At 34.7% G+C, this 24538-nt stretch overlaps 3 protein-coding genes and 2 non-coding genes across 9 annotated transcripts; 2 read left to right on the top strand and 3 right to left on the bottom strand.

Moving 5' to 3' along the window:
• The first annotated feature begins 2699 nt into the window (after positions 1 to 2699).
• Positions 2700 to 2772, top strand: TRNAR-ACG (transfer RNA arginine (anticodon ACG)). Its single transcript has one exon. It is a non-coding gene; the product is annotated as a tRNA-Arg (tRNA).
• A 2735-nt stretch (positions 2773 to 5507) lies between these two features.
• LOC105118781 (uncharacterized) lies at positions 5508 to 7691 on the top strand. Of its 5 annotated transcripts, none has more exons than XM_011016815.1 (6): positions 5508 to 5733; positions 5905 to 6034; positions 6131 to 6397; positions 6751 to 6797; positions 7052 to 7267; positions 7356 to 7691. In XM_011016815.1, the coding sequence occupies exons 2-5, from the start codon at positions 5968 to 5970 to the stop codon at positions 7244 to 7246; spliced, it is 576 nt and encodes a 191-aa protein (XP_011015117.1). In that variant the 5' UTR covers positions 5508 to 5733; positions 5905 to 5967; the 3' UTR covers positions 7247 to 7267; positions 7356 to 7691. The 5 variants fall into 5 exon arrangements, with proteins under 5 accessions (XP_011015117.1, XP_011015120.1, XP_011015118.1 ...); XM_011016818.1 differs by having other exon boundaries at positions 6751 to 6808; XM_011016816.1 differs by having other exon boundaries at positions 6751 to 6791; positions 7052 to 7689.
• A 612-nt stretch (positions 7692 to 8303) lies between these two features.
• Positions 8304 to 11556, bottom strand: LOC105118780 (reactive oxygen species modulator 1-like). The gene is made up of 3 exons (XM_011016813.1): positions 11377 to 11556; positions 9674 to 9711; positions 8304 to 8674 (listed from the first exon to the last, which is right to left on the bottom strand). The coding sequence occupies exons 1-3, from the start codon at positions 11447 to 11449 to the stop codon at positions 8561 to 8563; spliced, it is 225 nt and encodes a 74-aa protein (XP_011015115.1). The 5' UTR covers positions 11450 to 11556; the 3' UTR covers positions 8304 to 8560.
• A 925-nt stretch (positions 11557 to 12481) lies between these two features.
• On the bottom strand, positions 12482 to 12553 carry TRNAE-UUC (transfer RNA glutamic acid (anticodon UUC)). Its single transcript has one exon. It is a non-coding gene; the product is annotated as a tRNA-Glu (tRNA).
• A 1959-nt stretch (positions 12554 to 14512) lies between these two features.
• On the bottom strand, positions 14513 to 22906 carry LOC105118779 (uncharacterized). Its single transcript, XM_011016812.1, has 9 exons — positions 22334 to 22906; positions 21206 to 21292; positions 20739 to 20828; positions 19872 to 19952; positions 19507 to 19701; positions 17288 to 19420; positions 16316 to 16462; positions 15556 to 15914; positions 14513 to 15090 (listed from the first exon to the last, which is right to left on the bottom strand). The coding sequence occupies exons 1-9, from the start codon at positions 22397 to 22399 to the stop codon at positions 14958 to 14960; spliced, it is 3291 nt and encodes a 1096-aa protein (XP_011015114.1). The 5' UTR covers positions 22400 to 22906; the 3' UTR covers positions 14513 to 14957.
• Between the last annotated feature and the right edge of the window lie 1632 nt (positions 22907 to 24538).

Here is a 24538-nt window from a genome sequence, read left to right as displayed (position 1 = left end):
TAAATATTAAATTTTTTTAATTTATCTATTATATTTTTAATTTTTTAAGTTTTTTAAGTTGTTCTATACTTCATTTTTTAATCATTAGTAAATTTATCATCATCATTTTTCATATAAAAATTATAGCAAAATATATATCAATTCATCAAAACTCATTTCAATTCAAATCTATTAACATATAATGTTACCTACACACATATTAATTCAATAATCCTATAAATTATTATAAACCCTAATATTTCAATAACTATTTTGAAATAAATAAAACTAAAATTAGATAATGAAACAAATAGAAAAAATAAAAAAAATTCCTCTCAAGTATACAGTATAAAATATTACTTGCTTAATTAATTAATAGTTTAGGACTTAAATTTTTTTTTAATAAAAAACAGGTATAATAATAATAAAAAAAAGTTTGGATCAATTAGTAATTAGCAAAGAAAATTAATCCTGTGAAGCTTGTTATATTAATATTTTAATATAAGACAATATTTTGAAAAAACAAAAAGGGGAGGCCAATTGCAGCTCCGCCTAGTCTCTTGTATACAAATCTGCGGTATAAAGCCAAAAAAACGGCGGTTAATTGAAGAAGTAGAAAGCCTTCTAATTTTTTCACCCAGATAGTTCATTGAAAACCAAATAGGCCGTATTCCACTCGTTCGCGCCTGTCGTTCCAACATCTTTGGTGTCAATCTTGAGATTCTCAAATCTGGAAGGCCTCGGTACTATCCATCCCCAATAATTGGTAAAGTTCCGTGATCCATTAATTTATCTTGAGCCAAGGCATCACCAGAACTAGTCGAGCAAAAGGCTATCAAATCTTTGGCGTTATCTTGACATACTACCAGTTGCTGGGATGGCTTCAGTTTGCTGCTTATAATTGCATATCAGCTGATGAGGCTGTGCTAGATCCAACTTCAAACGCTTGGCTTGATGGTGTTCCTCGAGGGCAAAAGGCCGGTCACATCTCTGAATTTTGTCAATGGCATTGTGATTGTGACTAACGTTTGTCCCATCAGTTCTCCCAGTCACTTTCTTTCTAAGTAGGCAGGGGACATGGTTGCTAGGGTTCGGAAACAAAGATTCACCAAGACTGTATTCACGCTTAATTCAGCTGCAACCATCATTCTTCTTTGAGTTGGGATTCTGATAACTTAATCTCTTCCTTGTCCAAGTAATCGTATCAAAAGTGAATGTGCCAATCTTCTTGTCACCTTTCCATGTACCCCCATTACGTCCAACTCGGCGTTTGCTCCTGGAATCCTTAGCACTCCTGCTTTTCAGTTGAGTAAAAAAGAAAAGACCCTCCTCGTTAGAAACTCGGATCCTTCAAAAGCCTCCCAAATCTCCCAAGGTTCGTGATCACCATAAAGATTGCAATCTTTAATCGTATCTGGCAATTGAAGGCCATTAACTTTCCTGTAGAGGTAGAAACAAGCAAGTTCAACATCGGTGGGGCAGAAACTATATCCCGGAGGTGGTTCGATGGAAGAAACATGTTCTCCTTGCATGATCGCTGGTGCCTAGTTGGGACTTGAGAGTTTCTGATTTCTTGAAAAAGACACCAAAGAGACTAGTATGCATGTAATGAGTTATATAGCAAAGGAAAAACCCAATTAATTGAAAGCAATTGATCAGTAGCCAGTAGGTAAGAATGAGTTAGGTTTCAGTCTATAAATATATATTATTTTGGTTTCAAGGGATACTGCCTTTATTAATTTCAGATCAATTAAGGGATATTGATTTGTTTTTGTATAGGCGTTTTTTCTTCATCCTGACATATCCTGTGAACATCTACATATGGATTTGGTACACTTGATAGATTTGTATCACAACAGCAGGTTCGATGATTCAAAAATTCCGGAAAGGTCGTCCTTAATAATAATAATTATCATTTTTTTTTAATGAAATCCTCTTGGGTAATGACATATTTAACTAGTATTTAAAAAAGTATTTAGTACCTAATTTTTATTATATGTTTAACTGGATGCCTCGTCTTCAATTCTATTTATTTGAGTTTTTTGCTTTTATTTTCTCTCCATGGAACCACTTTTCCTTGACAAACATTATGTTATTTTACAATTAATATTTTACTTGACATTTATGTTATTTTCAGTTTTTTTTAATATTTATTCATTTCATTAACTTGCTTCATTTCTCAAATTTTCCAAATTTGAATTCAACCAGTTTTTTTTAAAAAAAAAACATGTGGCACAAGATAATAGCCATGCCATCATTTTTGTATGCCTATGGTGCAAGTTTTGATACATCTTGGTGCTTAAAATGATGAAATCCATCACATTGGGTGGTCAAAACCGATGAAAAATCCTTTTAAAATGTAAAATATGAAAAATTGAGTGAACTCTAGGTATTTAAATTATCCAATTTGCAATTTCATTACTTGTATTACTTAAAATTTATGAAATCTTCATCAGCTTGCACAGATATTAATCTGGGTTGCTAGATTCGTCAAATTAGATGGTTTATTTAACCTTTTGGACAAAATCACCACCAAACAAACAAATCAACGAGAGAAGAGTACTTAAAAAGAAATGATCTTGAAGTTATTTTGTTAGGACTCTCGTTTTTAGGTTTATGGCATGCAATTCTATTCTGAACTTACTTACTTCATGGTGAATCCGGGTAGTGAAATTATGTTATACATTAAATAAGTAAGATACGCTCTCTTGGCATCAGATGACTCCATGGCCCAATGGATAAGGCGCTGGTCTACGGAACCAGAGATTCTGGGTTCGATCCCCAGTGGAGTCGTGACCTAAATTGATTGATTGTTTTTGTAATAAAAAACCTCGAGTCATAGTGTCGGTAGCACCAATCAGATGTAACCAAGTTCATTATAAGCTTATATTCTTATTGTGAAGCCCAATTTAACTCAAGGTCCATGAAGGTATAGTGACCATTTCGCCCTTTGATTTTAGCAGCGCAATAAGCTTGTGATTTTCTTCGGGGGCCAAAAATCTGGAGAGAGGGACTCCAAAATAGTCTTCCACTCTCAAGAAAATTGAGAGGGCAAAAAATCTTGGGAGAGAGAATAGGAGTATTTTTTTTTTAGATTAACGTGGGTGTCCGGGCCAGCTTGCACGCACCACGATTTAATCCCACAAGTTCTGAAGTTAAACAACCATGTAAGCCTCCAATGATCATCATATGAGTAACCAAGGACTCGAACCTGAGACCACAGAGGAAGGAAACCCTTTAATCCCAAATCCTTACCACTTAGCCACCACCTAGATGGTTAAATAGGAGCATTCTTATTAGTTTTAGTTGATATAACAGGAGCATTCGTCAGTATTTTATATATATATATATATATTTTTATTTTTTTAATATTAATATTTTAAAAACAATAAAAAATTTATTTTTTAAACAATTTTAAAAATATAGTTGGATTGCAAAATTAAATACTACCAACTATAAATATAAATGTTTGGATTTCTAAATCTATCGGAGTCAGGCGGAGCAAGAAAAAAAAATTAAGAAGGGTTAAATTATAAGAATTATTTTAAAAAAAATTATTTTATTGAAATATATATTAAATAAGAGCAAAGGGAGGGGCTGGGAAAATTTTCCTACCAGCCCCCCGCCTCCGCCCTGTATGGAGCCAAGGGCAGAACAAGAAAAAAGAAATTGAAAAGGGACAAATTAAAAGAATCATTTTAAAAAAAATTGTTTTATTGAAATATGTATTAGATGCTAGGAAAATTTTGCTTGGAGGGGCAGGGGCCCCACCCCGCTACTGTATGAAGCTATATTTTTTAAAAAATTACCACCATAGCCACAAAGCTTGGTAAATGTGACCGAATTTCTAAGTAATCTCGACTCTTTGATAAATTCAAAAAGAAAATCATAATAAGATGTACTCTCCTCAAAAAACAATTCCAAAGGACTTGTTTGGAATGAAATGCGGCAGAACTTGCTTGATCAATGCCATGACCCTAGAAATTTCAGAGGAGAGTGTGAACTAGTTCACTGTTGAGGATGTCTCTTACATGTTGTATAGAGCTAAATATGATTTAATTGTTGGGGTATCTTCGCTTTCTCTTATTTTCTCATATAATTTATTGGATTGTTCCTATTTACATGATTTTGTATAATTGCCTTGTCAGGTTAGCTTTCCTAATTATGTAATCAAATTCAGGATTAAATAATTAATAAATTTAATGTAATAATTATATAAATTAACACCAAGATTTTTACGTGAAAAACCTGATAGGAAAAAAATCACGGGATTGTAGTCCACTTAAAAATTTTTACTATCAACAAATAATGGGTTCATAATTTTTTTTTTTTAAATTCAACTAAAGACTACAATATATATTATCAAGAATAACTTATTTTTAGAATACAATAAGATCAAAGAGTGAAATATTTGAGAAAAACTCATAACACTAACAATTCTATTTTCTATCAAAACGACCAACTTTCACACCGTCAATTTTCGATCCAACCATTCAAAATAAAGAATAACGTTTTTGAAAGCTGCTTTCAAAATCCTAGCTCAATCAACGATGAACGAGGTAGAAATTAAAGAAAGAAAATAAATTGTTTTGCTACATATTTTTCTTTCTTCCTCATGTTTTTTTCCTTTGTTTTTACTTTCTTTCAACTTTATTCTCTCTCTTTACCTCTATGGTGGCAAACCATATATTAATATAAAAAAAACAATTAATTATCTCTTACTAATTAATGTGGTGATTTCACCATCATATAATACGTGACCACATACAATAAATAATATTATATTCATGTTTAATATACTTATCATTTTTATTAGCGATTTATTTACTTAACCATAATTATTATTAGTAGCTATGTGAAAGTGTATAATGTTATACTCTTATTTTTAGTGCATGAATGTAGACAAGCTTTTAAAATTAAGATGTTTTCATAATTTTATGTATATATTTGATTTATAATTTTCTCAGAATAGATAATTATTTACAAATATTTTTTTGAGAATTTAGATGAAATAATAATAATAATAATAATAATAATAATAAATATCATTGATAAGGTTAAGATCCAAGATCTAATATCTTAAAAGAAAAATTGTGAATTAGATGTGTAACAACTTATTATTAATAACTTGATATATTATTTTTTAAAAGAGATTCCATCGAATTTTTGATAAATTAAAAAAAATTATGTATTTTAATAAACATGATTACATTTGTTTTGTATACATGATTACATTTTTTTTTTGTGTGTAACCAATTTAAGAGTAAAATCTCTCTTATTTCTTTTCTAATTATAACAATTGAAAGAAAAAACCAATTCAAGTATTGAATGCGTGTGTATTATATATTAAATGGTTCTAAAATAAGAAGGAACAATGTTATTATCATAAGGTTCATATAGAGTTTTTTAATAGTATTAGTTATAAATGTGGTTGACAAATAAGGGATCCACTTAACATCAACATTGAAAAGATTGATAACTTTTTTTTTTAAAAAAAAATCTCATTTCAGATAAATAGCATTATTCAATTGGAAAAATGGCTGGAGATTGGGTCACATGGTAAGTAAAAGGTAGGGTATCCTGAGCCGAGGAGCGGAAGCACTTAACCCCAAACAACAACACTAGTAAATCCCCTTCCCAAACAGGCCCCTAGGAACCGGAATTTCCCCCATTCCTATTCAAACTCTCAAGACAGCGCCAACTTTCTCTTCAACCTGCACTTTAGAGGCTAATTTCTACCGATTCGCATTAAAGGTACTATTATACTTAAAAATTACTTGATGGGCATTAATGGGTTTCTGTTTTTCTTTTATGGCTTATTTCTTTGATTTCCATGATTGTTGTGGATTTCACGACATAAATATATGTTCTTGTGTTCTTGAAAGTGTAATTTCAATTTTTTTTAATTAGAATATTGGAATGCAGAAACTGGTATCTTGATTTTGTGACTTCGCTTGGGCATTTGGAAGAAAAAGAAAGACAAGGGCAATGACTACCCGTGTGACGCAGACGCCCCTGATAATCCAGGATGAGAATTTGTGTGTCAGTCGCAAAAGTATTCCTCGGATGTTTTTTGTTATTACATTAGAACTTGTATGATTTTTGTATCCTAGGTTGAGGAATAATTTTCTTTTTTTTCTTCTTTTTGTAGAGGTTGGTTTTGATGGAACTGTCAAGAAATCTAAAACAGCGACGAAAAAAAGTGGAGGATTTGCGTTGGGAAATCGAAAGGCACTCGATGATATTACAAACAAAGCAGTTGTTCGTCAAGAAACATCTTCTCGGAAAAAGAATGTGCAAAAGGAAGAGATCAATAATGTAGCCGAGGAAAGATTTTTACACGATCACAGTAAATGCATTGAGGAAAAGGAGGCCACATTGATTTCTTCTTTCCTGGACCTGGTCCTTCCTGGGCATGGTAACTATATTACGATATGCACAATCATCATGAACATTTGCTCAATTTCATTTCAGTTTTCAACCGTGTGAAAGTTCTTCCCACCCAAAAAAAACAAAGTGCGAAAGTTCTGTGCTTGTAGTTTCTATATTTATTTCCCCTTTTTGAATATAATGGTTACTCTATAGTATTCGAGGTCGTTGGTTAAATGTGTTCATCAATTTTATGTGGTTGAAAGCATTAAGTGGTTTTTTCTTAGTAAACTGACTCAGCTATGTATCTATTTTATTCTAAAGCCATATTCTTCAACTGTAGTTGATTTTGAGATTTATCCCGGTTTTTTTTTTCTGAACTTTTTTTTTGTTTGTCTGCAGATTCAGTATCATCTTCTGATGAAAATCCCGAGGTTAAGCAGGTGAAGGTTGTCCTTATGTTAAGTTGATTGCCCTCGTATAAGAGATCTAGAAATGGTTTTGCTTTTGCAAAGATCAATATATGATCATTCAATGTTGAGGATGTTATACGTATTGTATCGAGCTAACTATCGGTGAACTGTTAAGATTGTCTATTCTTTCTCAGAGAATTGATAGAATCGGACCTGTTCTGCATAGTTGCCTCATCAAGATCAGCGTTTTGTATTTTTTGCTGATATGTTTTTTTTTTCCTATCCTGTAGACTGATCCTGGTAGCCGCTTCTATCCGGAACAGAAAGAATTGGCGATACCTATGTTTTCTGATTTGTTTGAGTCTTCAACTCAGTGGCACTCTCCTCCATGCTCTCCTATTCACTGGGACTCTCCACCATGCTCTCCGTTTTCATGGCAATTTGAAGCTGTTGAATATGAGCTGAAGCCAGAAAGTGATGTTTGAAAGTGACTTATTCCCTCCCTTGTATGTCGTCGAGATGTAATCTAGAATTACTGTTTTCAACCGTTTCTTGGAACAGATTAATGATCTGTGTTCTTTTTCTCCATGATAGCTGTTTGGTTCTTTTCTGCAAGAGACAATGGTAATCAGAGTCGGTTTCGGTTGGTGGCTGTATTATCCGTTCAATAACGAAGACTTAAAACTGGACTAATAATCAAGTACTTTTGACATTTTGGATTGCCAGGACTATGCAAAAGCAATCTGTTTTACTTCAGCCCTCCTCGTCCCATGATGAAATCTACTTCATATTTGGACGTGTATCAATTTTTTCCTGTTTATGTTTGCTTGGTACATTCGGTGCTTGCTATACTTTCGAAAGTATATAACATCGCGCATTTAACCCTAGAGAGGGTTGATCTAATGATAAGAAGGTTTGCTTTCTTTTTTGTTTTCTTGGTTCAAATTTTGGGATAAATTTCTAGAAGAATTAATTAGATTTTTATAATTATACTAGATCGAGTGCGCTTTTAAAGATCCCTTGAGGAGGGCTTCAATCTCAATTGATCCATGAACTGGTCCGAGAGTATTTTCACCATCAAACAAAAAAGAAAAAAATACCTAGCATTTGCTTTTGTATTCACTATATAAGTAGGCACATTGAGGTCACGGAATTCGTCATCGTAGCTCAACAGTATCAAAAGGTTGTAATTTCAGAATTTGAGCCTACAACCTGTTGACTCCCATTGCTCTATAGAATAGCTAAAAAAGGACCTCTTACGCAGCTTGAGCTTGGCAAAGAATCCAACAGTCATTTCTTCACCGGTAAGTGCTAAGCCGATGAAAAACCACGAGCACAAGGACGAGCCCGTGGTGGGATCAGCTCCCACACCTTTGCTGCTGATCTATGTCTTCATTTTCTTTCTTCTAACCTATAAAAGACAAATGCTGATACCGCTTTGGCCATGTAAATCAAATTATGGATAGGCCTGTGGAGACAACGAGTGCCGCTATCTTAATGGAAATGGAAAGGGCAGTTTCGAATATAAGAAAAGAAAACGACTACGAGGGAAAAAAATAAATAAACAAAGCAAACATCAAGGTGTCGGACACCTATGAAAATGGCAATAACCAAGAAATTTCACAAGACTACTTGTTAAGCTGCTTCTGAAACCCCAAACATCATATCGGAAATTTTATGTTGAAAGAGAGAACTACTCGCCACCACAAGTTGCATCCATCAGCTCGAAGGTAAACGAAGTTGAACCACATATCCTTGTGACAAGAACGAAGCGAATTTGTTCATGCTTTTAGTACAAATCAATATGACTTCCCACAATGTATCAAGCTCCCGGCGCCCAGGAAGAGACCAAAAATGGCTGCACTACCAAGTGTGGTTTGTCCAATGTATCTGATCTTCAAAAGTCCTGGCACCTGCATTTTTCCAAACTAAATAATTAACTAATGAACACTTACGAGGGAATGCAAAGAAAAACAGGTTGTTTTACATTTAAATTCCTTTAATACAGCATATCTAAAACAAGATGACCTGCACAAATAAATCAAATGGTATTTTAATCTAAAGAATTGGCAGTTAACATGGATTGTTCACTAACTGGGCAGTGGGGAATCTTTTTTAAGGCAGCCAGTACCGTATGACACCACTAGTCGCTATCAACGGCCTTTGAGGGCTGTGGGTTTCACAAAATCCACCCTGGAATGCAAACAGACACCCAGCACCAGTGGAGGCACCAGGCAACGGATCTTTCTAAGCATCCCAGGGCTGATTAAAACCTCTAACCCGACTGGAACAGCAAAATGAGTGTCACAAAAACCAGGGCACACCACTGTCTTTTGGCAGTTTCTGACTTCCTGTTTTAATTCATAGTTTATGGCAGGGGATGAAGGGGATGCAAGTAGAGAAAAGGAACATACATACATGGAAACATGAACTTAAGGGAAGCGATGGTCATAAAATTCAAGTTTCAAGTTGATGTTCCATCTCTTTCTAATAGTACAAGTATACTTAAAAAAATCTAATTTAAGTTAGCATGCACAATATGCAAACAAATTAGGGGTTGTTTGTTTTTGTGGTTGAAACCATATTTTGTGATTTTTTGAAAAGAGTTTTTTTTGCATGTTTTTAGATCGTTTTGATGTGTTGATGTTAAAAATATTTTTTTTAAAAAAAAAATATTATTTTTATGTATTTTCAAGTGAAAATAACTTTGAAAAACAACCGCTATTATACTCTTAAATATTATCTAAGTTACATAGAAAATCTCATCCACTCAGATTATATTTCAAAAGAAAAGGACAACATCAGGGTACATAATTTCTATTTCAGTAAAGAAAAAATGAGTGGTCAAAAGCACATTTAACAAGTTCTCAACACTTAAAGTGTGAATTTTGGTATCAGGTCAGACGATCTACCTTATACCTGACTGCCTCATATGTTCCATAAACAGCACCTGCAGAGAAATTACATATATCAGATGAATAGTTGAAGCAAACCAAACTATAGTTTCAACAGTGAACCAAAAGGATAAATATATAGGACAGAATCTGTATGAATTGAAACTATCTTATTAAGATTGTCCACTAGTTAATATATTTCTTTTCAGCATATCCACAAGGAAATCAATGGTCATGGCTTAAGGGGGAATTCCAAAGGTATAATGATGATGATAATGGTGTGAAAAAAGCAAACACCAAGATAGTTAAAGTTCCATAATGTAAAGCATACAAGTGCACACTTTTAACTTGCACCAGTGAACTAAAGCTTTTCCACAACGTTTTTCATCTTTCTAGAACATGTGTCTGCCCTCAGCAGGCAGGTCACACCACAATAACCCTATAGTTACAGTATATAATGTTTACATTGAATTGTTTGCTACAAGTATCCCTAGAAATAGAAATTTAAAACTTAAGCTACAATCTAGCTATTTTATTTCTCTCGATTATCTTCTTAAGTTCAGTATGGAATTGTTGCTTCCTTATGATTCTTTCCAGGTATTGTATAATTAAAAGACTTCAGTCACAGTTCTATTCAACCAACTCTAGTCCAGATTTATTTCTTCCAGTTCCTTCAGAACAACCTAATGCAGGAGCTTGCTAATATATTATTATATTCATTTTGCTTAATGACTAAGGAGATGATGCAGCATCTTAGATTATTTATTATATTTGTTTTTGCTTAATGACTAAGTAGTCACCTTTACTAATAGCAAAGTTGTCTCAGTGACAAAGAATCTCCCTAGAATAGATAGGTTGTGAACATGAGCTAAAGGGAACTTTTGGTGAAATTCTACAGTATGCATCAAAACTTGAGGTTCTTATAGCCTTTTAGTTTAAACCATCCTTGTTCCAGCTCCATTCTTACTTCTTTCTAGCCTTTGTTGGTTAGGCTATTGGTGTTTCCTCCCAACTCACAAGCACTTCTAGAGACTTTGCACGGGTAAAGCCAACAAAAATTAACCATGCTATTTTAGCTACACTTGTCAAGCTTCAATTGAAGAACACGGGAGCCTCCCAATTTCGAATCAAGAAAGCCACCACTATTAGGCAGCTGGGAATATCATCAAGGGCGCCCCCATTTTGCAAACTATCCCATGACTTCCATCCAATACCATCTTGTAACAAAAACTCATCTGCACAACTCCTGAAATCACAAGTCCTCTCGATCGCAGCTTTCAGTGTCTTAAAACCAGTCTTTTCATTAAAATCATGCCCTTTATAGTACACCTAAAACCAGTCTACATCTTCTGATGCGCGATTTCTCTCACTAAAACATTCCAGAGAATAGTGAAACAAATGACATTAAAATCAACTTTTGCACACATTATCAGGAAACAGTCCCTCAATCCTCCTTCCCAAAATCAAGCAATAACACAGATGGTAGTCCAAATATTAAAAATTTTAACAGGGTTGCGATGCCTTAATTTAATTCAATTGGCTTCACGGGTTTTGTGTGTTTGTATGATAAGATATAAAGATAGACTTTAGAAATTGAAAATAACAACAAATTAGGGGCATTAAAGTCCCCATAAGAAACAATACGCCGATAACAAGAAAAACTTATATTAATCAAAAACAGAACAAGAATATGTTTTAGGGTTTATGATGTAAGAACTCACCTACGGCGCCACCAATAGCACCTCCAACCGCAACGCCAGCTGTTACACGAGCCAGACAAGTATCCCTCGCCATTTCAGGATTGCGAGAGTTCGTGTTAATGTAAGTATTTGATTGACTGAGAGTGAAACCTTCTTGAGGTTTGGAAACGACTTTGTATTCAGTGGTGACTATGTTTATATATGTTTTTTTTTTGTTTTTTTTTTTATCATATGATCGTACTATATTACTCAGCTATTAAATAATATTTTTTTCAATATAATTGTTTTGAATTGCTTTAATCTTATAAATGAAGTAAAATTTAAATTTATAGATGATATAGAATAGAAAGAAAAAGAATTTTTTATTATTATTGATAAGGTTTAATCATGGTAATAATGTGATATAAAATAAAAAGAAACAAATGAAGAGTAAATAAAGAGAGAAAACAAATTGATAAATAAATAAAGTAAAAGGAAATGAGTGTCAATTTAATAATATATCCATAACACGTTTATAATTTTCAACAAATTGATTTGAATTATCTATAAGTAAATATTTTAAGTATTTATTAAGTTAAAATGTTTGGTTTTTAAAATCTGAATAGTTTTGTGTAAAGCCTGATATATAGTTTAGAATTAAATTATTTTATGCATTTTTAAAATATATAAATAAATCCTGATTAAATATATAGTTAGTAGCTAGTGTATGTGTATTTGTTGCATATATATATATATATATATATATATAGATTGAAAATAAGAATTATTAAAAAATTCACATAAATTTATTTACCAATATATATTTTTCATATCATATGTTATCATAAAAGAAATCACATATTTCTTGCGAAAATAGAAGTAAAAAGTATCATTGTGTACTATAATGTTTGTACACGTATGCAAAGAGTGTTACATGAAAAGAAGGTTTTGTACAGGTCTTGCTAGCTTTTAGCATGTTGAACTTGTAATCATTTTGTATTTTCCAGCTGCGGCTTTTTGTACAGGTTCGTGGCCTTGTTTGAATTCTTCAAATAAATGCGGTTGTGTTTTTTAATTGAAAATTTTGATTTTTTTCTTAATTATTAAAAAAACACTGCCCTTCCTACAAATCTCTCAGAATAAAAGATTCCGTTGCCGGGAATCGAACCCGGGTCTCCTGGGTGAAAGCCAGATATCCTAACCGCTGGACGACAACGGATTTGTTCAGGTAATCTCTATTTATTGTTATATAATATTTTATTAAATTGAATCTACGCATTACCATTCTCGCCAGCTAGTCATCAACTATATCCTTAAGATTCATCTTTATCTTCTTCTATTTTGTTTATTAAATTCTGGGTGAACATATATATGAATGGTGACTATCCAACATTGAAAAGGAATGAAAAAAAAGAAAGAGATGCCTATGTATAAAACGTATCTATAACGCACTGCTCTAGATTTTTGGATTACAGGTGGTTTCTATGTGAGCTTCTGTGCTTGCAGACCAGTATAAACATGGAGGTAAATGCATCTTCCCGAACCTATGCAACTCCCTAACAAACTGGTATCAGAGTTAAGGGTTTGGTTTTGGATGAGTGATAATTGTGGGTGGGCTCTCATTGCTCTGTCGGGTTCTCATGAGTGAGCATGGAAGCTAAGCTCCACTAAGTTCCGGATATCATGTTCAAATATTCCAGACATTTATATAAAAGGAGATTTGTTAGGTTTATATACGAGAGAAAAACTATCTTATGTTCAAAATTAATGAGAAAAGAGAGGTGTTTACATGTAAGATGGATACATAACTCATTAGTTCTAGACTTTTGAATTGATAAAAAAATAAAAGAATTATATTTTGATAATTTTATCGGGGATGTATTAGAAAGAGAAAAGAATAATATAATGATAGGTACAATAAACATTTTAAATCTGTTTTTATAATTATTATACGATAACAACGGGTAAAGTTTAAAGATCTTGGAAACAATCGGATCAATGATGTTTTTCCTTTCTGGTTAAGAGTACTTCTGAATCTGAAGGTTCTCCTCTCGACATCTAACCAGTTCCATGGCGTAATAATACCGAAGTGTGACGAAACAGAGTTGAGTTTCAGAAGTTGCACATCATTAACCTTTCTCGAAATAATTTTTCTGGTCACCTCACTACATCCTCAAATGGATAGAAACGAAGAAAGCAGAAGCAAATCAATCAGCATATACGTACAAGATCTCAACGATAAACAAAGGTACAGAACAAGAGTTTGGCAATATCTTAGATTTCTTCATGGCCATTGATCTTTCCTTCAACAAATTTGAAGGAGGTATATTCCACAGCTCGAATCATTGGACCTTTCTCAAAACAATCTCCCAGGAGAGATTCCTAAACGAATGGTGCAACTTAATTTCCCTGCTGTATTCAATGTCTCTCACAACCACCTTAGCGGACCCATACCACAACGGAAGCAGTTTGACACATTTCTGAACGATTCATACGAGGGAACCCAGGTTTGTGCGGGAAGAAATGTGAAAATCGAGGGGCTTTGCCATCCCCGTCAGTACCTTCAAGTCCTGTAGATGATCAACCCTCGGATATGTGTTAGGATATGGTTGTGGGCTGATAATTGGGCTTGGACATGCTGTGGCCACGATAAAATGTGATTGGCTTATGAAGACTTTCAGGGTAAGACCACATAGAACGAGAAGATGAATTAGAGGGAGGAGACTCAGAAATGGAAATTCTAGTTTCTTGCATTAGAATAGAAAGATGGAAAGGTCCGCGAAGATCTCCATTTATTGCCAGTAAAGATGGCTAACGGCAATTTCCAGGGATGATTGGTGGTCATCGGACGGACCTTTCTTGCCTGCTAGCATCTCTAGAATCCAAAATCTCAACCTTTCAAGTTACAGTTGAGACGGACTTGATTGAGTGATAAAAGGCGCAATGGCAAAGATTTAGCAACCACGTCCAAGTATATAGCACCGGACAAGAGTACTCTTGGATAAAACTGAAGAGTGCAGGTAACAAAGTTTATAATAAGAAAATAACAAAAAGGATAAGCGTGCCCAGAAGCTCAAACTCAAATTTAGGGTGAATTAGTTTTCATCAATTTCATTAGTGATATATTTGAGACTTACAATAAATCGCGATCTTAGATTCTTCGAAACTTGAACTCAAATAAGACAAATCTGAAGAGACATCCAAATAAGAATGTGCATGGCATCTACTAGCAACAAACCTGAGCTGAATTCATGAACCAGTTAAAAGAAAATTCCTGTAGTACGTTCTCTTATGAATTTACATGGCATCTGCTTTTTTTCTTAAACATGAGCAGCAACCTAATAAGAATTTACATTTCTCAACGTCAACTCCCCAAACAACGTACATATAGGGAAAAAATTGGAAACATGAAAAAATTCAAAACACAGTGGAAAAGGACTAAAAAAATGACAGAAACAAACTTTTCAAGAGCTCCCTCTTACACCAATACTTGCTGCTTGCTTTTCTAAACTCATTAGAAGGATGGAAGACAAATCTAATTAGCGTGGAGATGCCCATCCTTTAGGTGAAGCGCAGAACTGGAAAACAATCTGGGTTTCATCTACAGAGATTGTTTGTGCATGCTAATGAGTCAAATCCTCGCTCCCAACACCAACGCTTGACTTGTCAATCATACGCACATTGTACTGTTCATATACCCTTGCCCTATTTTCTGTCCACCATTGTTCCGCTTGTTTCTCAGTGAACCGCTTTCGACTGCATTTATAAATTTGATCACAATTTAAAATTGCACCACTGGAACCATGACCAAATTCATTTCTAGAACTCAATTAAGATGTCACAAATTACTGGGAAACTGTATGGTTATGATTTTTATCAAAAAACAAAAACATGAAGACCTCCAGATTTGTTCCATGGCATATGCAAGAAAAGAATGCAAGGTTGATAGCACCAAAAATTGTCTAATGTCTTTCCATCACAACTCAATTGTGGGATGAGACTGCTATCAAAGTTGTTTTCAAGTTGAAGGCGGAAGCTTAATTAAGCAACCGCACTAAAATAAGAACCTGCTTTATGGCAAGTTAGAATTTAATAGAGACAAATGCGCAATATGCTATTAGAGGTGTGAGCCTGGGCATGTAACCACTGACTATACAATCTAATTGATCAGAGACATTTGGGTAAGATTTGGATAGCCAAACTGGCCTGAGAGCAACGCACCTGAATCGCACTCGCTTGAGATCCTTAATACCTCCAGGTTGGGAGGTGAGTGTTATATATACACCAGGCTCATCTTGCTCGACCCATTCAGCTTCATGTCGCAATTCACCTTCTTTGGTTCTGCTTCCATTTTTTGTTGTTGCTTCCAAATGGCCTTGTTTGTTGTGACCTGCAATGCGGTTGCTGGTGAACTGGTTATGCAATCCATTTGTGTCTGGTTCTTGGCATGTGATTTGACCATTCAAACGGTCAATAGCAGAAACATCATTGGAAGTAGGACTGGATCCAAATGAAGTAAACAAAGGTGATTTGATGCTTCGGCCCATTCCCACAGGTAGTCTTTCAGCCATGTCTTTTAACTATTAAGCATATAAAACAAAATTAATCATCAGCAAAAGATGCATCATTAACATAAAGTTGCTACAAGCGGGCATGATTAGCAACTATCCAACTGAGCATTGTCAAACTACTTCTTGTTGCAAGTACAATAGACAATTGTTTTCATGCTAGTTATGATAAAGCAAAGCATGCAAGTATTCAATTTTCAGATCGATATTTTCCAAACAGCATTTATCTTCATTTTCATGGGTTCAAAGTTGCATTCCATGAGCTCCTATAAAGAAAGGTTAATTTCTACAACTAGGAAATGAGAAAACCCGATTAAAAACAACAAAGAGAGCATAAACCAAGTAAAAGAAAATCTAGGTATGTTTAAGCAATCCATAGTCAATCATACTGATGAAGATGAAATCCATCTTACTTGTGCAGTAAGAGACTTGATCACTTCTTTTGCTGCTTTGCATTTAGCAGTCTCTTCTCCAGCAATGGCTATTGCTTCCTTCAGCCCTATGGTTGTTCTTTCCAGCTCAACTTCTTGAAGCTGGGCTTTTCGATTAAGACTTTCCACCTGAGAGACCATTTCAATAAGGTATAATAATGAACAAGCGAAATAACCAAGCACATGAAAACACTGAAATACCAGAGGTTTTAATCTTAGGTGCTCTCAGGCAGAAATTCCAAAATATCATAATTAGGATTTTAAATTTTAATGGCTGATAATCTAGTCACAACAGAAACAGCCAAGTCAATCCCTGTCATGCCTGTTGTATGAATGACCATAAACTAGTCTGCAATTATATACTATGTTTCCTTTTGAAATCAAATGGCAGGTAGCTTCGAGAAACATAGACTGATCAACATCAGAGATCACTTATACAGGCAGGTAGCTGCAGTGAAATTAAAACCACTAGCATTTCATGTTACTTGTTTGTCTTTCTTGGCCTTCAACAGTGATAAAGAACACATAGCCAAGTTATTCACTACACAATGGCATAAAGTTGGATGGAGATTTGAGGTTCAGCAATACAGAGCCGGGCAGAAAATGAATGCAGTAAACAGAGTATGCTTAACTAAAAAAGTTGTGCCATTTTGATGATTATCAGCTATTGAGAAAAATATAAAACTGAAACACGCAGTCCTTTGTGTTTTCAAACAGTATCTAGTACATATGGTTAGCACAAACCATGAATGAAAAAGGTTATACTGAAACTAGTGCATATGGTTACCACAAACCATAAATAAAAAGGTTATACTGAAACTAGTGCACTTTGTCATATGTACTTTCATACACTTCCAGAATGCTTCACCAATTTTTGAAGGAAAAATAGAAGAAAAGTCCTCGTAATTAATTAAATTACATGGATATGTGATTGAAAAGAATGAAAGTACATACCTGTGCTCTTAATTTAATAACTTCTTGGTTAAGGCTCTCATTTTTCCTTTTAGCATCATCCACAACAATTTTTGGTGAGGTGAGTCCACCCAGAGTTGGGGTCGGCGTTGTTGATCGTGTGGGGCTAGGTCGTCTAGATATTGGTGATGTTGCTCGAGAAACAATTCTTGATCCAGGAACAGAAGCAGAAAAAAACTTCTTTGATGAACCAAACATAGGATTAAAAGATTTAGAAATATTAAGTGCTCCCCACTGGGAGCCTCCATTTGGAACAGGTGACACCCTGCTGCTATTGAATTCAAGTTTTTTGTTTCTCTTGGATCGGCTTTCTGCTTGCTTCAAGGATTCCATTGATGAAAATCTAGCTAGTTGTGCACGAGACCTGAAGTCCAACTTCTCATCTTTATCAATAAACTCGCTTGGCCCTTGATTGACACTGCCTCTCCTACTCACAGAAGATTGAGAAGAAGCATCAGTCTCAATTGCTTTTCTTAGTTTGTTATAGCAATTATCACAGACACGGTAAGCTTTGTTTGGATTTGGTGCCATTGAAGCCTTGAGAGACTTCTTGCTGCTGCATGAATGGCAATAAACTAGTCCACAATTATAACAATTATGCCGTTTCCTTTTGAAGTTAAATGGTAGGCGGCAGCCAGAACACATAGACTGATCAACACCAGAGACCCACTTATGAAGGCAGATAGCTGCAGTAAAACTAGTACCACAAGCAATACTTTTTACTTGTTTGTCTTTCAGGGCTTCCACCAATGATGGGGAATTTCTATCATCTGTATCCCCATGGCCTAGTCTTCCATTTGCTCCCTTGCCCCAGGTGTAAACTTCAGTTTTTGAAGTTAAGACTGCAACATGATAAGCCCCACAAGCAATTTCCTCAACAAAACTCTTGGAGAGTTTTCCTTCAACACGAGTTGGGAGCTTTCCGTCAGCTAGTGGATTGCCCAACTGACCATAAACAGGACTGCCCATTGTATACACATGGCCAGAGGTGGTTCGTGCAACTGTCAGACTATGTCCACATGCAACTTGGCAAAAATTGGGATCAACAAGAGCAGCAACACATGTAGGAACCAACTTTGCTTCCTTGTCACCATGCCCAAGTCGACCTTTATCTCCATCTCCCCAAGTAAACAGTTTCCCTGAAGAGCAATTGCTGGAACTTGAATTTCCAACCATAACTTCTATGACTGCAGCAGTATGCCAAACACCACAGGCAGCTTGGACAGTGCGGAGCCCCTTGAGAGATTCCACTTCCTTTGGTATTGAAACGCTTTTTCGATCTCCATGACCCAGAACACCAAATGTGCCATCACCGAAAGTGAATAGTTGCCCAGCAGAGGTCACCACTGCAGTATGCCAGGGTCCACAAGAGATGGAAGAGACATGTATGCCTTCCAAGGGTCCATTCACTCTTTTTGGAACCCAGTGACTCACCTCGTTTCCATGTCCTAAAAGACCAAAATTATAAGTTCCATCACCCCATGTGTACAGATCACCAGAAAGTGTTACAGCACATGTGTGGTACTCCCCACATGCTACGAGCTCAATATTTGTATTACTGAGGGCTTCAATAAGTTTAGGATGCAAAACATCAGAATCTACACCATGCCCAAGCCTGCCCCCAGATTCCTCACCCCAGGAGAAAATCTCTCCTTGCTTGGTCACTAAGGCTGCATGATGTCCACCACAGGCAATGTTCTGGACATCAAGTACAACTGCAGATTCCAGAGCTTTAGGAAACAAAGAATCCATTTTTACACCAAAATAACTTCCAGCTCTATGAGTTCCACCGCCTAGCACACCATCCCCCGTTCCTTCACCCCAAATGAAAACATCCCCCAACGCACCACCATCATCATGACCAGAACCTTGGCTCAATGAGCTAACAGCACTTGATAGGCTAACTCTAAAAGCATCCATTGCCATTGCCTTCATATGACCATGTACACTGTCCGAGCCTCCAGATGATAAAGAATGTACTGAACCACTAGCAGAGTCTGAAGGGAAAATACCTTTTGGGGGAACAGCATATAATACCACATCAGAAAATGCTTTATCCAAACCATTCTTGGGGGGACTTTCGTATGGACTATGAAGGCGGTGGTGATCTGCATCCTGAATAAAGGTAAAGAATATCCCTTGCGTCATCAACAAATTGAAGTTGGGTGCGCACAGGGAAGATGTAAAGTAGAGAAGTGTACCTTCTGCGAACCGTCATTACTACCAAATGGAGAATTCAGAGGGGAGCTTCTGCGAGTATACGTCCTAGGGCTGTTTGCCTCAGATGGAATTCCATCACTCCTTGATTCCGTTCTCCATTTTCGGTTATGACTGCGTGAAATTAATGCTTTTAAACCACTAAACCATACCTCAGCTTCGTCTTTGTCCTTGCAAATCTGGTAAGAAAGATCACATCATCAGATTTACAATAAATTCAAAACTAAAAAGCTGTTTAAAAATGTTCCTACCTGTCATGACAGGTAAGTCACGGTAACGATCAAATGGATAAATAGGAATAGAAATTAACTCATAAATAGAAGAGTGAAGACAGCAAACAAATTCTTACCAAATCCAGTGATCTGTCATTATAAATAAGAGAAAACGACTGATACTCCTTCTCAGGGCGTGGATACCTTTGAAAGATTGGCTGGAAAAAATGGACCATGTTAATCAGTACAAAACAAGAGGAGGAATTCTTTTGTGGATTCATGAAGGCATATATGAAATTTGGAAACAAACTATTCTAACACAAACAATTGCATGGGAATAAAATTTGTAGAAGGAATTGTCATGATACTGCAACAGATGATCCTGGTTGAAAAGCATAGCTGACTGGTTGCGGTGCACCGAGTGGGGAGAAAGTTAAAAAGGAGAATACTTAAAGGGGGCACTAGTTTGGCAAAATATAGCAAAAGGGGCTTCTTCTCTGGTGCAATGGCAAGAATCCAGAACCATGAAGTGCATGCCTTAACCTCAAGGTTATTTCAGGCAGATATAGTGGAAGATGGGGCCACTTGCAGATCACCCTAATGGGACTCCATTTTATTTGGACCAGCACTAGGTAATGATGTTTTATGGACAAAATCAATGAAAAATAAAAAAAAATTACTCTGAGTGAGCATTTGCATATGTGGATTAAAGATGCAATAGTTTATTATTGGAGCACCATAGCCAGCTCTATGTCAACCAGGATAAGTTCTTGACAACAAGTAATATTGCATTTAGAAAGTTCCCTATACATTCTAATAATGCTCTAATTAAATCAAAGGGCTTTCAAAGGAAGAAAAGAGAGAGAAGCAAGAGTAACATTAGATTCACAGGTAGCTCTAAAAATTATAACAAGCAGTCTGCATGTAGCTGCAGTCTATAAATAATGTCAAATTCAAGGAAGAGTATCTAAGTAAACCACAATAATTTCAAATCAAGAACTTACTGTTCGCTGCCCGGATATGATTCTAGATACGTGAATTAGTTGGAGAAATTTCTCCTGTTTCCCAGAGAACCATATCAAAACAGACTCATCCTGAAAGCAATGCACATTCAACCATTTAGAATTTCTAGTAGGAAGAATCTAATTAAAAAAATAAGGCAAAGACCGATATGCATCAGAACATGCTGGGTGCGCCCTAAATGAAAAAAAAGGGAAAAAAAAAAGATTAAATTGTTGAAGACAGATGTGCCAGCACCTTACAAGAAAACCTAATCCCCTGCCCAACTGGGCCGACCTCATAAATAAATTAACTTACATTACAAATTTCTTGCACGGACAATATAATGGAGGTTTAGTTTTTGTTGAGCTGATTGTCAGACTAAAGCAATGATGATAATGAAAGAGAAGGGCGGGGGGTTGGGGTGCATGTATCAAGAGACAAATATTAGTAAAACTTGGACCAAACTTACATTGGAAAGGCGGAATGGACAGAACTTTGGCTTTCCCCTTCTTCCATACTTGAGCAAGTAAGCCCCTTTCTTTAAAGCTGTGATGGCCTGTTGTAAAGATCATTCAAGAACCTAAATTATGCATGTTCGGCACATTCTTAAGCATAATATTACTAGCAGAAAGCTAAATGAAAGTGAAATAGTAAATGCCATATTCAAATGGCTAAAAGAAATCCAAAGAGATTCATACAGATTTGAACAAGGTTGGAGGGTGAAAATGAACAGTATGTCTAACAAAAATGCACTTCACAATCATTTCAAAAATTTAGAGAGACAGAGAGAAAAGAGACTAAAAGCACAGCACAGCAAACCATCTGGGAAGATGTCAAATCTAAGTCTTAGTGTAGCAGCTCATTTTGCAAGAGATTCAATCTAACCCGTCAGCCTTCTCAATCAATATAAAAGCACCAGTATAAATTCAGGATATCAATATGTTTTTCCTTTACTGCCTGAATAAAGATGATTAACAGATTTGAACCCAACCTGGATTACTCTCCTAGGACATATATTTCCACACCACACTTAACCTGATCACATCTATAATACCAAAAGAAAAAATTACAAGAGAACCTAGGATTGGACAGGAGATGAGAAAGTCAAGTTTTTCACTTCAATGTCAACTAATTATCTTCTGATAAATGTCCTCATAATTTCCATTGACTTCTCCCTGTCCTAATTTCAACACCCATACATTTCTTAATTTCCTACTCGCTCCACCACCACCAATTCCTTGCCCCTTCATCCTTTCATTAAGTTCTCAACAACAAAGCATTTCTTTGCAGAAAAATCTAGAGTAACACCACCATTCCAGCCCACAGTTGTTTAACCATTCGGATTCTAAACTCTCTCCTCAACACTGACAAAGCCATTCAGATTCATGTAACAAAGCAAACAAAGCCTTATCTAACCATGACCCAGAAACTGTCGAAATACAATAAGCATTTCTCTTAATCCCACGAAAAATTCTGTTAAACCATTAATTTTCATAAATCACCTTAATCATCCAAATAAATTCAACTAAACGATAACAGAATAAAAAAAAAAAAAAAGATAAAAAGATAAACACAAAAAAAAATTTAGAAGAAATACCTGTTCGGTGTCTCTTTCAACATGTCCAGTTCTACCAAGATCCGAAGCCATATCACCCCTTAACATTAAATCCCCAACAATAAAAACCCAAAAAAAAAAAAAAGAATCTAGTATTTCAAATTAACCATTTTCAAAAAAACCAAACCCTTCCATCCAATTCAATTGAAAACCCTAAGAACAACAGAAATCCACACTCACAGCCAACTCAGCTCGACCATCAAGATCACTCAATGGCTGAGTCACCAGCTCAATCAGGTCCAAAACTCACAGAAATTCTTTCACTTCAGAGTAACTTCAATTTGAAGTTCATAACAATAAATGGGGTGAATGCTTAACCAATCTGATAAAATATAGGAGAAAAAAGAGCGAAGTCCAGTGATTTTGGAGCTTGAAGATAAAACTAAGTGTCTATTTCGATAAAGAGAGAAAGTGAGGGAAAATTTACGAAAGCAATATATATATTCATCTGATAATTGAAGTTTCTATGTGCAAGAGAGAGACCAGAAGCTTTTTGCTACTTTTTTTTTTCCTCTCTCAAGTGAGGAGTAGTGCTTTTATTTTATTTTATTTTATTTTATTTTATGGAGCTCAAGGGAAGACTGAAGAGAGAGAATAAAGAAATGGCAAAAAAAGTGGAGTGGGATAAACCCTCAAATTTAATTTGACATTTAGTTTTTTTCCGCTAATTGATGTTAGTTATGCTATTAGTTACTGTTCTTGTTTTCATCTTCTTTTTCTTTTTGTTGTCTGTTTGGTGTCTGAGAAAGTGAAAGCTCGGATTCTATTGACTAAAAAAAAGTGAAAGGGTACTGGAGGCTTTGCTAGTAAGCAGTATTTTACATGAACAGTCAATTTGAATTATCCATTTTTTATTCTTTTTTATCCGTTTTTCACTGCGATTAAAGCTAATTAACTACTAGTCTACTTCTACTTTACCAGAAAAGCGGGTGTTAATTAATCCTCTCTGGTTTTTTACCTTGATTTTTCCATTGGCAATTGTAATTTTTTTCTTTTTAACTAATTATAACAAAAGTTAAAAGAGATTAATATTTTTCTGTATATATTAAACGACGAGACTATGATTTTGCCCTTGATTGGCAAAATTAGTTGGCTTTGTTTTTAGGGCTGGGAGGCATTTTGTATAGTACCCATTTGTTATTACACGAAAGAATGACGTTAGATTGTTTTTTTGCATTTTTATTTACGCAATATAATTATTTTATTATCCTTGATATAAAAAACATATTAAATTTTTTTCAAGAGATTTTTTAGTTATTGACTTAATTTTTAAACAATTAAATTACATCATTGCTCTTCCAATGTAAAACACTTTGCCTTTATCTCTTACATTTAGTTATTTTAATAATTGTTTGGTGTCATTAAGAATACTATGGTAATATTATAAATAAGTAAAAAGATATGTTCGAACGACATATGTGATGTTATCTTATTCTCAAAACCTTTCTTATAAAGTGACTATCAAAATTTCTTGACATCTCTTTCATCTACAGGCAGCATATGTAACATAATTATTATCGATGTGGTGAATATAACCTTGAAAAAATTCAAGTTAGTCCTTAAAATTTGTTGATCTTAAAATTCCATCCTTTTTCCTATTTATTGTAATTTTGCTTATTTACAATAATTTATGAAGTTAAAGATTTTTTTTAGTCTCACCCTAATAGATATTTTCATTTATCATATTTGGTTGTCATTTTTTTATCATTATTTATTTTATTTTATATAGTTTTTTCAATTTTATCATTCTTGAGTTTTTTCTTGTCAAATTCTTTATTATTATTATTGTATTTTTTTTCCTTGCAAGAATTTTCTAAATTTATTTTTTTATTATCCAATCCTTTAAATTTAATTAATTGACTGTTTAGCTTTTTAGTTGAACATGAGTCTTAAATTTAATAGATCATGAGTTTAAAAAATTAACCTTAGTTTACAGAGTTAACAGGAGTTTCCTTCTTTTTCTTTTTTTCCCATCCTCTAGCATTTTATTATTTTTTCTTTACGTTCTATAATATTTTTTAATCATTTTGAAAATAACATGGTTTGCCTCAAATTTTTTTTGTCTTTATTAAATTTATCTTTTCTAAAAACAATTTATTTTAAAATTAAATTAAATTAATTGATTTCACCATCTAATATTTAATTTTTAATATGTTAACTGTTAAGCTTTTGGGTTAAGCCAGAGTT

This window comes from Populus euphratica, unplaced genomic scaffold, assembly GCF_000495115.2.
Source record: "Populus euphratica unplaced genomic scaffold, PopEup_1.0 scaffold2205.1, whole genome shotgun sequence".
Lineage (NCBI taxonomy): Eukaryota > Viridiplantae > Streptophyta > Magnoliopsida > Malpighiales > Salicaceae > Populus > Populus euphratica.
This window is presented reverse-complemented; position numbering and strand designations above follow the sequence as displayed.